Consider the following 15,846-nt stretch of genomic DNA (forward strand, 5'->3'; position numbering starts at 1 on the left):
TTTTGTAGCAATTGTTTCTGCATTTTCAGAGAATGGTGTCTGGTCACCCTCCTGTTTGCTGTGGAAGCTCCTTGGGTAAAGGAATTGTCTGCACGGCCCCCCAGAATATCAAGGCAAATAATCCACAATATCTGCTTTGAACTGAGTTTATCTGAGTCCACACTGCTATATATTCCAGTTCAAAAGATTGTTAAGGAAGCGGTCTGCAAACACTTAGAAACAAATGCAGTCATCGCTAATAGTCAACATGGATTTATCAAAAACAAGTCATGCCAGACTAATCTGATCTCTTTCTTCGATAGAGCTACAAGCTGGGTAGATGCGGGGAATGCCGTGGATGTGGCGTACCTGGATGTCAGTAAGGCCTTCGACAAGGTCCCCCATGACCTTCTGGCAAGGAAACTAGTCCAATGTGGGCTAGGCAAAACTACGGTGAGGTGGATCTGTAATTGGTTAAGTGGACGAACACAGAGGGTGCTCACCAAGGCTTCCTCTTCATCTTGGAAAGAAGTGACAAGTGGAGTGCCGCAGGGTTCCGTCCTGGGCCCGGTCCTGTTCAACATCTTTATTAATGACTTAGATGAAGGGTTAGAAGGCAGGATCATCAAGTTTGCAGACGACACCAAATTGGGAGGGATAGCCAATAGTCCAGAGGACAGGAGCAGAATTCAAAACGATCTTGACAGATTAGAGAGATGGGCCAAAACTAACAAAATGAAGTTCAACAGTGACAAATGCAAGATACTCCACTTTGGCAGAAAAAATGAAATGCAAAGATACAGAATGGGTGACGCCTGGCTCGAGAGCAGTACGTGTGAAAAAGATCTTGGAGTCCTCGTGGACAACAAGTTAAACATGAGCCAACAATGTGATGTGGTGGCAAAAAAAGCCAATGGGATTTTGGCCTGCATCAATAGGAGCATAGTGTCTAGATCTAAGGAAGTAATGCTACCCCTCTATTCTACTTTGGTTAGACCACATCTGGAATATTGTGTCCAGTTCTGGGCACCACAATTCAAGAGAGATATTGACAAGCTGGAATGTGTCCAGAGGGTCTGGAGAACAAGCCCTATGAGGAGCGGCTTAGGGAACTGGGCATGTTTAGCCTGAAGAATAGAAGGCTGAGAGGAGATATGATAGCCACGTATAAATATGTGAGAGGAAGCCACAGGGAGGAGGGAGCAAGCTTGTTTTCTGCTTCCTTGGAGACTAGGACGCGGAACAATGGCTTCAAACTACAAGAGAGGAGAGTCCATCTGAACATGAGGAAGAACTTCCTGAGTGTGAGAGCCGCTCAGCAGTGGAACTCTCTGCCCCGAAGTGTGGCAGAGAGTTGGTGGAGGCTCCTTCTTTGCAAGCTTTGGAAGTGTGGTGGAGGCTCCTTCTTTGGAAGCTTTTAAGCAGAGGCTGGATGGCCATTTGTCAGGGGTGATTTGAATGCAATATTCCTGCTTCTTGGCAGAATGGGGTTGGACTGGATGGCCCATGAGGTCTCTTCCAACTCTTTGATTCTATGATTCTATGAAAGCAGATAATGTAGGATTTTATTCAGCTGTGTGGAAGGGACCTTTAACTATAAGATCTTTCCCTGGCAAGGGGTTGGACTAGATGCTCTTTGGAGATCCCTTTCTACCCTGATTTTTTGACATAGGTGGCTACCAGGAAAAAAAAATGTATTTTCATGGTGGAACTTCCTTTTCCTGCTCACCTGCGTATCAAATCTATTCATTTTCTGGAACTGGAAGGAAAAAAAACATCCTTTATTTCATGGAACATGTATTAGGTTTTATTTTCCTGGGTATTTTAATCCTCCTCGGTTTTAATTTCTAGTATTAAATGCTTCTCTGTTTTTAGTAGCTTTTAGCAGTTTGATAGTTTCAAACTGCTCTCCTCAAAGCCATTAACGTTGCTGGAGATGGTCTATTCCTTTTTGAAAATATTATATTATAGGTTTTGAAAATACAATAAAAATATTAAATGTCTGGAAATGAAAAAAGAAAAGAAGAACAGAAAATGGAAGAAAAAGTAATAGCGGAAAGAAAAAAGTAAATGTTAAAGACCTTCTGATCTTCTTCTAGTGGTTTTAAATGCATATAGTTATTTATAGTTTCCTATGACTCTTTCCAGCTAAACAATGTTTTGTATTTAAATCCACATTTCTACCGCTCATTCCTCATTGCTTACCAGCACCTGAGATCCCTTTACACATTCTAATCAATTTATATCATTTAATCCATCAATGTATTGTAGGCGTTCTATACCCAGCTAGATATATCGTGTTATTAAATTTTCTTTTGTAAGATAATCCAAGTCACTATCTCTTTAACCGCATACCTTCCCATTATCCATGGGAACTGTTGCAACTCAGGGTAGTTTTCACCTTGCTTCAGAGAGCACCACACCAAAGCTGTAGGTTTTGTAGTTTATTGAGAAAAAGGTAAAATCAAAACAAAGTAAAAGAAATGTAAAAGTTCCATAGTGTTGGGGTTCAGCCTGTGTGTGAACTTGAACCTGACTCTCTGATTGTATTTCCTGATGCCCATGTAGATGTCAATGTGAATTCTGAGGCCAATTTAGATGATGATGGTTTGAGTAATGAAAATCCTACAGCCTTGGAAAGTGAAAGTCAAAATTCCCATGAGAACATACATTCCGAGCCGAGCGGAGACGGTTCACTCCCTTTTCCTCCCAGTCTTAGCTCTCCGGAGAATCAGACACCTGGCCTGCCTAATGAGGATAGGTGGGGGCAGATTTGGCAGAGTCGGGGAGAAGCCCAATGTTTATGCAGGTCAGCCAGATTGAAGGAAATCCAAACAAAATCTTCAGGCGTGTCTCGCAATAGATTTCTTGGCCTTAAATGTGCCTGGTCTGAATACAGCTTCAGACCAGGCATCGTTCCAGATTCATGTGCCAGCATTTGCAGGTCTCCTGATTCAAGTGGCCTTGTTCCTCGGAGGTTTTCTAGTTGTGCTAAGTACGGTTAGTGGATTGCTAACAGGTTCCAGGATTCAGCAGTTTTGCTGTGGGTTTCATAATCTTGTTTATGGACATTTCTTGTTGCTGATTTTTACTGTGACTTGTTACCTTTGCATTTTCCCTCTATTTTGTATTCATCTTTCATCAATATAAAAGGATTGTTTTTTCCTGAAGCCAAATGTGGTGGATTGTTGTCTGAGGGTCCAGTTTCCTGCTCTGGGTTGCAACACATAGGCAATATAAAGGCTTAAATGCAAATACAAAATTCCCAAGATCCAAAGGCAAAAACATGAGGCATTATCCCTTAGCAATGGTCAAACAAGAATCCATAGAAAACAGTTGAAAATAAGATTCAAATCCCAGACTCAGGAAACTAGAAGCGTGCTGCTAAAAGTCAAAGTTAATCCACAGAAGTTTGAATGAGAAGAGCTGTGTTGGACTGACAGCCCCTGCTTGTCAGCTACAAGGCTAAATAATACCCTTTGCAGACATGAATGCATTGCGATGACCTTTGGCACCCTTAGCTTCTCGCTTGCTAGCCAAGCGAGTGCTTCTCCAGAGCCTTAATTGCAGACGATCTTGTCTGCTCATTAATTCATTATCTTCAAGGCTATGCAACCCCTTATCTTGGTCCAGCTGGACCGGATCGCTGTGGGAAGGCAAAGACGTCTCCACCAGGCCATGTGGGATTTCACCCTCGTTATCAGTCTCACTAACATTCCTTTCCCCTGGGAACTGACTTGCTGTTTCCCCTTCAGCAGCCCCACCGTCAGCCCTGTCTGAAGCATGTACAAAAATCTGTAACCAGAGGCGGCCCTAGGTAATTTTCAACGGTAAGCAAACAGTATTTTGGCACCCACCCTCCCCCCAACCCATCATTGATATATATTTTCTGTTTGTCGTGGGAGTTCTGTGTGCCATATTTGGTTCAATTCCATCATTGGTGGAGTTCAGAATGCTCTTTGATTGTAGGTGAACTATACATCCCAGTAACTACACTTGCCGCACTTGCTCCCTTGCCTGGCCCGCTTTGGGTCTGGAGGCATGCCTGAAGACCCCGGCATGTGCACCAAAAGTCACCTCTTCTCCTGATTTTCTCCTCAGCCATTGGGACCAAGAGAGAGAGAGAGAGGGGAGGTGCCCACCTTTCCTGAAGGTAGGCGCAAAAACAAAGGAGTGACTGGAGGTGGGCGATACCTCCAGCTGGAGAGGCTCTCTCTCTCTCTTTCTTGGTCCCAATGGCTGAAGAGAAAGTCAGGAGAAGAAAGTTTGGTGCGCATGCTGGGGTCTTCAGACACGTCTCCGGACCCGAAGTGGGCCAGGCGTGGCGGCTCCGCCCCTTGGCCCACCCACGGATTGGGAAAAGGAGGTGGGTGGAGCGCCGGGGGATTGGGAAAGGGAGCTGGTCATGGGGAAGGGATCGAACGCAGAGAACGATTGAGCGCCGGCCCTGCTCGCGCACCCGGTGGCCAGGTGGAGCCACCCTTTGGGAAGAGGATCGCCCGGCAGCGAGGCAAGAAAGCCGAGTCTCCCCCCGGACTGCTAGGGCTGTTGTGAGCTGAGGGGGCGCTCCTCAAGTGGCGGACGAGGGGCATGTACAGAGGCGCCTCTGCCCCCCTGGCAAAAAAAAGTGTTCTGCGACCGCTTACTTCGCATAATGGATGAGCCGCCCCTGTCTGTAACCCATCAGCCTCTTCATCATCCTGTAGGCATTCTGGCTCATAAGGCCCACAGAGCTCAGCTTCAGACTCAGAGTCAAGCTGAGTCGCAACAGTTACGGGTTTTTTTTACTTGTCATGAGTGACTTGAAAAACTGCAAGTTGCTTCTGGTGTGAGAGGTATTGGCCGTCTACAGAGACACTGTCCAGGGGATGCCCAGATGTTTTTGATGTTTTGCCATTCTTGTGGGAGGCTTCTCTCATGTCCCCGCATGGGGAGCTGGAGCTGACAGAGGGAGCTCATCCACACTTTCCCCAGATCCTCTGACCTATTGGTCTTCTGTCCTGTCCGCACAAGGGTTTAACTCATTTGGCAACTGGGGGCTTCTATTGTTACGTTACCAGTACATTATATCCAGTGTTCGTGAGCTGTATTTAAATTTAATGTTTATTTTACATGCCATTCTTAGTTTTCTCCACTCTTTACGAGCTTGGGCATGTCTTTTTATGGCAACTCTATCATAGGGTTGTCTTGGCAAAGGTTTATTCTAAGGAGGTTTACTATTTCCCTCTAAGTTTGGGATAATGTGCTACAATACTGTTTGTTCTGTCGCGCGCTGGGCCTGTAGCAGCTGTCTTTTCTATAGGACGTATACTTTAAGCCCAGCGGGAAGCCAGGGCGCCTCAAAGAGAGGTTCTCAGGGATTTTTCTGAACTGATGGTCTTTAGAGTAAATAATGATGCAACAAAGTCTTTATTATGGAACAAACAACAAATCTTCAATGGTTCACACAACACTTCAAGGCTTTCTTAGTCTAGTCCTCAATGGACTGGTACCTGACTGATTAACTGTACTTTCTCTGTAGGAAAAAACCCTTTTTAACCTCTCCCAGGCTGTTTACTATCTATGCCTCATCGGTGTGGGTCCTACTACCGATTCCAAATGCGTCTGGGTATCAAGTAGACCTACCAGCCGAGGCTCGTAGATATTTCTCACATACATGGCTATCATATTCCCTCTCAGCCTTCTCTTCTTCAGGCTAAACATGCCCAGCTCCTTAAGCCTCTCCTCATAGGGCTTGTTCTCCAGACCCTTGATCATTTTAGTCGCCCTCCTCTGGACACATTCCAGCTTGTCAATATCTCCCTTGAATTGTGGTGCCCAGACTTGGACACAATATTCCAGGTGTAGTCTAACCAAAGCAGAATAGAGGGGTAGCAACGAAAATAATGTTATGGTTGGGGTCACCATTATGAGAAACTGTATTAAGGAGTCACGGCATTGGGAAGGTTGAGAACCACTGGTATAGATGCACCGGTATAGCTTGCTTAGAAATCGTCCTTGAGGGTAAGGAAGGAGCAGCCATGCTTTCTGGAGTGTATCAGCTTTTACCCAGTGCCGGCTCCAATCCCTGGGGCGGCGAGGTAGTCAAGGAGCGTGTGCGTCATCAGACGAACTTCCCTCCGGCCAGGAATGGCCGCCTCATTCTCTGCTCTCCATCTGTCAGATGGGGAGGGAGCTGGTTGGGAGCCATCGCTCATCATTGCGTGAAATGAAATACAAATCAGGAATTTTTACTGGAAAGGCACAGAAGGGGAAAAGCTTGCCGTGAGACGCTCCCTGCTGCGACAGGCGGCTTCGTACCAGTCCCTGAGATTCCATTAACTCAGAGACACATCGTCCATTTCTTCCCGTGCATTAGTACAAGTCCTGATTGCACTCTTTACAATAACTCAGTGCCACAGCGAAGACAAACTATGTCCTGAGGTTGATAACACTACGTAACAACATTTGAAAAATGTTCTGTTCCTGGTTCGAAATGGTTATTTCCTGATTAATTGTGTGGAACTTATTTTGAAAGTAGTTGATATGCTCCAGAAACTTTGTTTTTGTGGCTGCCAAAAACTATGTTGAATTGCTGGGTTGTTGTAGGTTTTTCCATGGTCTAGAGGCATTCTCTCCTGACGTCTTGCCTGCATCTATGGCAAGCATCCTCAGAGGTTGTGAGGTCTGGTGGAACTAGGAAAATGGGTTTATATATCTGTGGAATGACCAGGGTGGGACAAAGGACTCTTGTCTGCTGGAGCTAGGTGTCAATGTTTCAACTGACCACCTTGATTAGCATATAATGGCCTGACAGTGCCTAGAGCAAACTTTTGTTGAGAGGTGATTAGATGTCCTTGTTTGTTTCCTCTCTGTTGTTGTGCTGTTGTAATTTTAGAGTTTTTTTAACTCACAACCACCATGTCAGGCTACACAGAGAAGCTATTGAAATCCACAAGCATGTGGACAATTTCAGCAGAAAGGAGGAAACCATGAAAATGAACAAAATCTGACTATCAGTATTAAAAAAAACTCTAAAATTACAACAACACAACAATAGAGAGGAAACAAACAAGGACATCTAATCACCTTTCAACAAAAGGTTGCTCCAGGCACTGTCAGGCCATTATATGCTAATCAAGGTGGTAAGTTGAAACATTCACACCTACCTCCAGCAGACAAGAGTCCTTTGTTCCACCCTGGTCATTCCACAGATATATAAACCCTTTTTCCTACTTCCAACAGACCTCACTCCCTCTGAGGATGCTTGCCATAGATGCAGGCGAAACGTCAGGAGAAAATGCCTCTAGACCATGGCCATATAGCCCCAAAAAACCTACAGAAACCCAAAGTCCTGATTGCAGTCTTTAAAATATGTCAGTGCCACAGCGAAGACAAACTATGTCCTGAGGTCAATAACACTACGTAACATTTGAAAAATGTTCTGTTCCTGGTTCGAAATGGTTATTTCCTGATTAATTGTGCGGAACTTATTTTGAAAGTAATCGATATACTACAGAAACTTTGTTTTTGTGACTGCCAAAAACTATGTTGAATTGGTTGAGACCTGATGATAGGATATTAATTGAAAAACTAGAGCAAAAATTATTTATTTATTTACAATATTTATATTCTGTAATACACATATACATGGCAAACATTCAATGCAGGAGTGTCAGCTGCATTAAGATCACTTCTGACCAAAAGGTCACGAGTTTGAAGCCAGCCCAGGTCGGAGTGAGCGTCTGACCAATTGTGTAGCTTGTTGTCTACCTTTGCAACCCGAAAGACAGTTGCATCTGTCAAGTAGGAAATTTAGGTTGGGGCAGCTGGGTATGCTTAAGCTTTGAGAAGTTTAGGAGAGTACATGATTGCTATCAATCTAGTTATATGTTCCCTTATACAAAGAGTCTGGGAGTCCTTTTAGACCCTATGCTGACGATGGAGGCCCCGGCCTCCGCTGTGAGCGGAGCCGCATTTTTCTATCTGCATCAGGCTAGGCGACTGGCTCCCTATCTGTCCAGGGACGACCTGGCCATGGTGATCCAGGCTATGGTCATCTCAAGATTGGACTATTGTAACGCCCTCTACATAGGCCTGCCTTTATCGGTGATCTAGAAACTTAAACTAGTGCAAAATGCTGCTGCCCGGCTTCTCACAGGGGTCTCAACAAGGTGTCATATCACATCAATCCTGCAGCAACTGCACTGGTTGCCGATTCAAAGTGCTGATTCTTACCTTCAAGGCCTTATATGGCTTGGGGCCGGAATACCTGAGGGACCGCCTCATCCCCTACAAACCCTAGAGATCACTCCGTTCAGATGACCAGAATTTACTTGAAGTTCCCAATTTTAGGACCTTTCACCTGATGTCTACTAGGTGTAGAACATTTATGGTGGTGGCTCCTTACCTGTGGAATGCCTTGCCTGCGGGGACACGAGCTCTCCGACACGAGCTCATGTTTAACTTGTTGTCCACGAGGACTCCAAGATCTTTTTCACACGTACTGCTCTCGAGCCAGGCATTGTCCCCCATTCTGTATTTTTGCATTTCATTTTTTCTCCACTTTGGCAGAAAAAATGAAATGCAAAGATACAGAATGGGGGACGATGCCTGGCTCGAGAGCAGTACGTGTGAAAAAGATCTTGGAGTCCTCGTGGACAACAAGTTAAACATGAGCCAACAATGTGATGTGGCAGCAAAAAAAGCCAATGGGATTTTGGCCTGCATCAAGAGGAGCATAGTGTCTAGATCTAGGGAAGTAATGCTACCCCTCTATTCTGCTTTGGTTAGGCCACACCTGGAATATTGTGTCCAATTCTGGGCACCACAATTCAAGAGAGATATTGACAAGCTGGAATGTGTCCAGAGGAGGGCGACTAAAATGATCAAGGGTCTGGAGAACAAGCCCTATGAGAAGCGGCTTGGGGAGCTGGGCATGTTTAGCCTGAAGAAGAGAAGGCTGAGAGGAGATATGATAGCCATGTATAAATATGTGAGAGGAAGCCACAGGGAGGAGGGAGCAAGCTTGTTTTCTGCTTCCTTGGAGACTAGGACGCGGAACAATGGCTTCAAACTACAAGAGAGGAGATTCCATCTGAACATGAGGAAGAACTTCCTGACTGTGAGAGCTGTTCAGCAGTGGAACTCTCTGCCCCGGAGTGTGGTGGAGGCTCCTTCTTTGGAGGTTTTTAAGCAGAGGCTGGATGGCCATCTGTCAGGGGTGATTTGAATGCAATATTCCTGCTTCTTGGCAGGGGGTTGGACTGGATGGCCCAGGAGGTCTCTTCCAACTCTTTGATTCTATGATTCTATGATTCTATCCTTTTGTAGAGCTTGTAAAACTTATTTATTTAGGCTGGCATTTGAACCTTGTTGATCGAATTTTTCCTTGATTTTAATGTTATGTATTACATGTGTATATTGTGAACTGCTCCGAGCCTTTGGGGAGTGGCGGTATATAAAATTGATTAATAAAATACAAAATAAAAATACATTCATTTATGAAACACAATGGGTGTATACCCGGCATGGGCAAACTTCGCCCCTCCAGGTGTTTTGGACTTCAGTTCCCACAATTCCTAACAGCCTACTGACTGTTAGGAATTGTGGGTGTTGAAGTCCAAAACACTTGGAAGAGCAAGGATTGCCCATGCCTGGTGTAGACTGATATAATCCACTTCAATGCAGATAATCTGCATTCTGAAATGGCACTGAATTTTGGTGTAGATCCAGCCTCAGTCCCCTTCTCTCCTGCACAGGTCTTGGAAACTCAGAGCCGCAGCTTCATTCATGGAATCCAGCCTGTCTCCCTCTCTTCCTTTTGTCTTCCGGTTAACTGAGCATGAATGACTTTTCCAATGAGTCATGATGTGCCAGAAGCCCAACAGCAACACTTCCGTCATTGTGGCTTCTAGGGAGAATTCAGCCTTGATTTGCCCTAAGACAGATTCATTTGTTATTTTGACAATCCGGTCTCTGCAGAACTCTCCCCCAGCATCATATTTCAAACATGTTGAGTCTCATCCTAGCAGCTTTCTTCATTGTCCGGCTTTGACAACCATACAGAGAAATCCCAAATGCTATTTCATGCATGAGGCTGACTTTGGTATTATTCAGTGAGATATCTTTGCATTTGAGGATCTTTGGAGCTGCCTTTCCAAGTCTTTACCTTGGTTTCTTGAAGAGAAATGGTTGATCTGTGTGGGATGGATAGAAAGTGGTGAAGCCAACACAAATACTGTACAAAGACTAAGAAAATTCTTTTCATTGTTAACAATACAGAGAAAAATGTGGTAGTGTCATGAATGACTTTGCAATAACTTTGAAGCATAGGTTTTTTTTATTGCAATTTCCAGTGTGAGAGGGGACATTAGATTACAGAAAAACATTTAGACAAAGAATGACATTGGACATACAGACATACAGAGTCTATGCAACTACATTGGATTTATAATTACTGTTCTGTCACACACTGGGCCTGTAATAATTGTCTCTTGAAATAGGACATGCACCTTGTGCCCAGGGGGAAGCCAGGTCACCACGAAAGAGGCCCTCAAGGATTTTCCTGAAGAAATGGTCTTTAGATGGCTTGAAAGGTTAAACAAAGTCCTTTATTATTGAACAAATTAAACAGATATTTCTCAAATCTTCAATGAGTCAAACAAATGCTTCAAGGCTTTAAATCAACTGGTGGCTTCCTTAATCTTGTCCACAAGGGACAGGCAACTGTCTTCATTAAATGTTAGAATAATAGAATCAAAGAGTTGGAAGAGACCTCATGGGCCATCCAGTCCAACCCCATTCTGCCAAGAAGCAGGAATATTGCATTCAAATCACCCCTGGCCATCCAGCCGGTGTTTAAAAGCTTCCAAAGAAGGAGCCTCCACCACACTGTGGAGCAGAGAGTTCCACTGCTGAACGGCTCTCACAGTCAAGAAGTTCTTCCTCATGTTCAGATGGAATCTCCTCTCTTGTAGTTTGAAGCCATTGTTCCCTTGCATCCTAGTCTCCAAGGAAGCAGAAAACAAGCTTGCTCCCTCCTCCCTGTGGCTTCATCTCACATATTTATACATGGCTATCATATCTCCTCTCAGCCTTCTCTTCTTCAGGCTAAACATGCCCAGCTCCTTAAGCCGCTCCTCATAGGGCTTGTTCTCCAGACCCTTGACCCTTGATCATTTTAGTCGCCCTCCTCTGGACACATTCCAGCTTTCAATATCTCTCTTGAATTGTGGTGCCCAGAACTGGACACAATATTCCAGGTGTGGTCTAACCAGAGCAGAATAGAGGGGGAACATGACTTCCTTAGATCTAGACACTAGGTTCCTATTGATGCAGGCCAAAATCCCATTGGCTTTTTTTGCCACCACATCACATTGTTGACTCATGTTTCACTTGTTGTCCACGAGGACTCCAAGGTCTTTTTCACACGTACTGCTCTTGAGCCAGGCATTGTCCCCCATTCTGCATCTTTGCATTTCGTTTTTCCTGCCAAAGTGGAGTATCTTGCATTTGTCACTGTTAAACTTCATTTTGCAGTTTTCTTATACTTTGAGAGGAATACCCTTTTTTAACCTCTCCCAGGCTGTCTATTATCTAAGCTTTACTGATGTGGGAACTACAACCGGATCCAAACTGCGTCTTGGGCACAGAGTAGACCTACTAGTAAAGGCTTGCAGATTCTCCAGCTGGAGTTCTTTGGGTCTGTAAAGCTGTTTTCCCTCCAGAATTTCTTAAGACTTTAGGGCTGTTTCCCTCAGATGCTGTAAGGCTGAGAGGCTGCAAGCTCCCAGCCAGAGCTTTGGGAATTTTCCCCCAGAATGTCTTGAGAAATGAAGCTTTTCTGCAGGTGAAGCTTGTCCACGTCCTCTAACTTAGCTTTCCTCACTAAGACTAACTAAAAAATGGCCCCCTCTTCCCTTCCCATCTCCCTGGGAGAAGGGGCGGATCCAAACTTAACAATGATAGACAGGTGGCTTCCCCTATGACTGCAAACTAAAGGAAGCCACCTTTTTTGCAGAATCCCTGAAACTTTGGAATGCATGCAAACATTAAAATAGAAAGAAAATAAAGTTGGAGCTCCTGGTACAGATGTGCCAGCACAATTACATTGGTTAACAAACAAACAAAGGGGAATTACATTTTCACTCAGCATTCACACCATATGTACACACATTCATCCTCAGGCATTCAAATATTACCATATCATTTTCTCTCTCCTTGGAGAAGCACCTGTTAGGCCAGACCCTGATTTCCTGCAGTCTGTCAATGCATAGTTCCATAACTTACATAACACCAAAACTTCAAAACGTTGAAATGCCAAAACTTCTTTCCCTAAGCACAATGCCAAGGACCAGATCTCTGTTTTTCCATACAGCAGAACCTGACTCCCTGCACGAAATCCAAGACTCCAAATGCTCAATTCTTCCTCTTCCCTTGAGAAAGAAGCCCCAAAGTGGCCAGACTGCTCCCATGCAAATCTGCCACTCTCCATAGGTACACTATCTCTCTTCTTCCCATGGAGCAGAGCATAGTGGGTGGAACAGACTCCTCAGGTCTGCCACACTTGAGCATTATTAGACTGAGTCTTTTATAGGAATATTCTGCTGATGTAGCCCCAAAGTTGTAAATGAATGATGGACGTCTTCCATCCTGGATCCATCTCAGTTTCTCAGTTATGTTAAGAAGGAAGTCAACACAAGCCTTGTGTTTGTCAACACCAATCAAGAAGAATCAACATCTGGCCAGGAAACCGAGATGGCACTCCATGATTGCACCATCATAGCTGAGACACCTCTACTACTGTGACCAAATCATTGGTCTCAGTGGTGGGACACACAAAGGAGTTCTCCCTTCCCAAGACCTCAATCCATTGGCAGACCCATATATATGTGGCAACCAAACTCAGCGTCTTATGATGTGTGTATTTAAAAATTGAGTTTCATGTTTACTTTCCATTTCCTGCAAATTTTGGTAGATGGGGAATGCCTATGCTGGTGTAACCCACCTGTCTTTTTTTTCTCTTTTCCTCCTCAATAGCCTTTTGAGAGCAGCACCATGTGGATCCTCCTGCGGAGCTCCTTGTTGTTTCTCGCCTTCGCCTATGCACTCAGCAGCGACTGCCGGAAGGACTGCCTCAGCTGCCACAGACATTTGTACAGCCACCAGGATGATTTCAGCCTCCTTGTGAGTAGCCCCAAAGCAGCCAGGATAGGCTATTATAGGGCTATACTTGGGCTAACCTGGGAAATACACCCACATCCTTTCAGACTTGCCTGAGGTTGCATCTGCACTGTGGGATTATTGTAGTTTAACACCACTTCAACTGTCAAAGCTCAATGTGATGGAATCCTGGGAGTTGTAGCTTGGTTCAACACCAGCAGAGAATGCTGCTAAAATGACGACTCCTGGGATTTCATCACATTGAGCAGTGACAGTTGAAATGGTGTTAAACTGCAATAATCCCACAGTGTAGATGCACACTTAGGTTCCATGGCTTTGCCTGCAGATAACAAGTTAACACAGGGAGGTTTATGTCCAACATCTCCTATTCCTTCTTGACTCCTCAAGGGCTTCTGGATGGCAATAAATAAATTTGGAGTCTGTAAATAGCCAAGTTGACTCTGGACTGCAAAAGAGGACCAAAACAGATGGTCTTTTCTGGTACGCAGTTGTTCAAATGCATGTAATGGTTAGAGAGCAATCATGCCAATGACTTGGGGGAAAATACTCCATTCTAAAATGGGAGAGTAACTCAGGGCACTAATCTAACCTAGCTATCTTGCTGAAATTTGCTATAAGCCACAAGGAGTCAGTGTAGGTACGTTGTCCAATACGCGATGCTACCTTGAAAGCTAGGAAAAACGTGACTGAGTTCAAAGGCAGAAACGGAAATTTATTCATCTGGCCAGGTGGATGTCAGAAGAGCGTAATTGTCCAAAGAACCAATGTAACATAGAGTCATAGCATATGAGTGTTGGAAGAGACTCCGTGAGCCACCTAGTCCAACCCCCTGCCATGCAGGAAAAGCACAATCAAAGCATATACAATCCACTACTACACATGTTATCCCCTTTGGCAGCCATTCAGAAAACCCATTCCATCCCCTGATTGACTCAGGAATTTTTAATCTAGGATCTGAGCTGTCATTGGCTGGGGACTCCCTCTGATGTCAGAGGTGGGTGGATTTTCCCTTGTGGTGGGAAAAATGGAGAACTGCTATCTGTCCATTCAAGGCTAGATTTGAGAAATGGACTGAAATAGTCCAGGATGGGGTTATGGGGGTTTACAATAGGTGCCAGCCCCAGAGACAAAGATTTATGCAAATATACACAATCAATCAATACAACCCAATACAGATTTCATTGAGGTGCATCTCCTATCGGATATTTCTGAAACACTTGGATGGTTTTCTCAGAACCTGGCCTTAATTACATCGCTAAAGAGGCCTTGCTTCCCTAAGGATGTACCCATCAGCTGGGTATCCGGCTGGCATCCTGGGTGTTCAACCCCAACAACAGTTTCAGAAGCTCATATACAAGGGGTATTTTTAAGTAAGGTCCGTTTGAACGTTAAGTACACAATGAAAGTTTATTTCAAAAAAGTAAATTTATTTTCAGAAAGTATATACTTCCCTCTATTTTTCGACATAGTTGCCAAGTTTGTTCAAACACTTATCATACCTCTGAACCAATTTTAAAATACCCTCTTCATAAAAACTGGCCGCCACAAAAAGCCACCAAATCGTCTGTAATCAAAGAAGGGCGACCGGAGAGGTCCTCATCATGGACGTTGTCACAGCCATCTTTGAATTGTCGTACCCACTTAAGCACTTTGCTTTCACTCATAACAGTATCACCGCACACTTCACAAATCTATCGATGAATTTCTGCAGCAGGCAGGCTCCTTGCTGACAAAAACTGTATTACTGAGCGAACCTCACATGCGGCGGGTGAGTTGATAGTCTTAAACATTTTTAAAGCACAGAACAGAACCGTACAGGTTAGCTACAGAGTGGAAACTGAGCACAGTTGTTCCCGAGGCACGCCAGTACACCACGCACACTCTCGTTGCGGTATGCACGCAAACTACTAGTGTCTACAACAAAACGGACCTTACTTAAAAAATGCCCCTCGTATTATATCAAGTTTCTTTGGGTGTCTAGGAATATGTCTATGATTGCACCCCAGTTTGTGTGTGTGTGTGTGTGCATGATTCTTCTCCCCACTTGTTCATTTAAAAAGCGTGAAAAGACCATGAGACAATGGAGAAAATTTAGTGTGGAATAAGATTCTTAGGCTTGGTAAATGATTAAATTAATCCTACCAGGGATGTTTGGTGTTGGGCTGGGGGCTTGAAACCCAGCTAAAATATGTTTGTATGAGTCACTGAAATATGTTATAAATTTATAGTTATTATTAGAGGAGGGGACGTTGATTTCTCAATAACACAATAATGTTATTAGGTTCTTGTGGGTTTTTTTGGGCTATAGGGCCATGTTCTAGATTTGTAAGGTCAAAAGAGGACTCAGGGAAGAAGAAGAGATTGCAAAACCTCCTTAAGGGTGTATCTACATTGCAATTCGATGCCACTTTAACTACCAGGGCTCAATGCTATGGAAAACCTAGGAGTTGTAGTATCAGAAGGCACCAGCACTCTTTGGCAGAGAAGCCTAAAGAGACTGTAAATCTACAACAAAGTGCTGAGGTACATATTTGCCTCAGAGATATATTGCTCAGTTACAGTGCTGGACACCCAGACGACGGCTGCATTACAGCATGGATTAAAATGTTATTGTTTTTGTTGTTCATGCAGCTTGCAATCACTTTCACAATGAAATCCTGGAGTTGCACTTTTACGAGGATAAAAGTTGCTCAAGGATTAGGA

The 15,846-nt window shown here is 44.2% G+C and overlaps 1 protein-coding gene across 1 annotated transcript in view; it reads left to right on the top strand.

The window, feature by feature from the left end:
* Positions 1–15,846, top strand: part of PNOC (prepronociceptin) — a 77,972-nt gene that overhangs the window by 40,387 nt on the left and 21,739 nt on the right. Inside the window, exon 2 of the mRNA XM_060755114.2 lies at positions 13,000–13,146. Coding sequence (XP_060611097.2) covers positions 13,018–13,146 — 129 coding nt within the window. The 5' untranslated portion in view covers positions 13,000–13,017. The remainder of the gene's footprint in view (positions 1–12,999; positions 13,147–15,846) is intronic.

The sequence above is a fragment of the Anolis sagrei genome, chromosome 1 (assembly GCF_037176765.1).
Source record: "Anolis sagrei isolate rAnoSag1 chromosome 1, rAnoSag1.mat, whole genome shotgun sequence".
NCBI lineage: Eukaryota > Metazoa > Chordata > Lepidosauria > Squamata > Dactyloidae > Anolis > Anolis sagrei.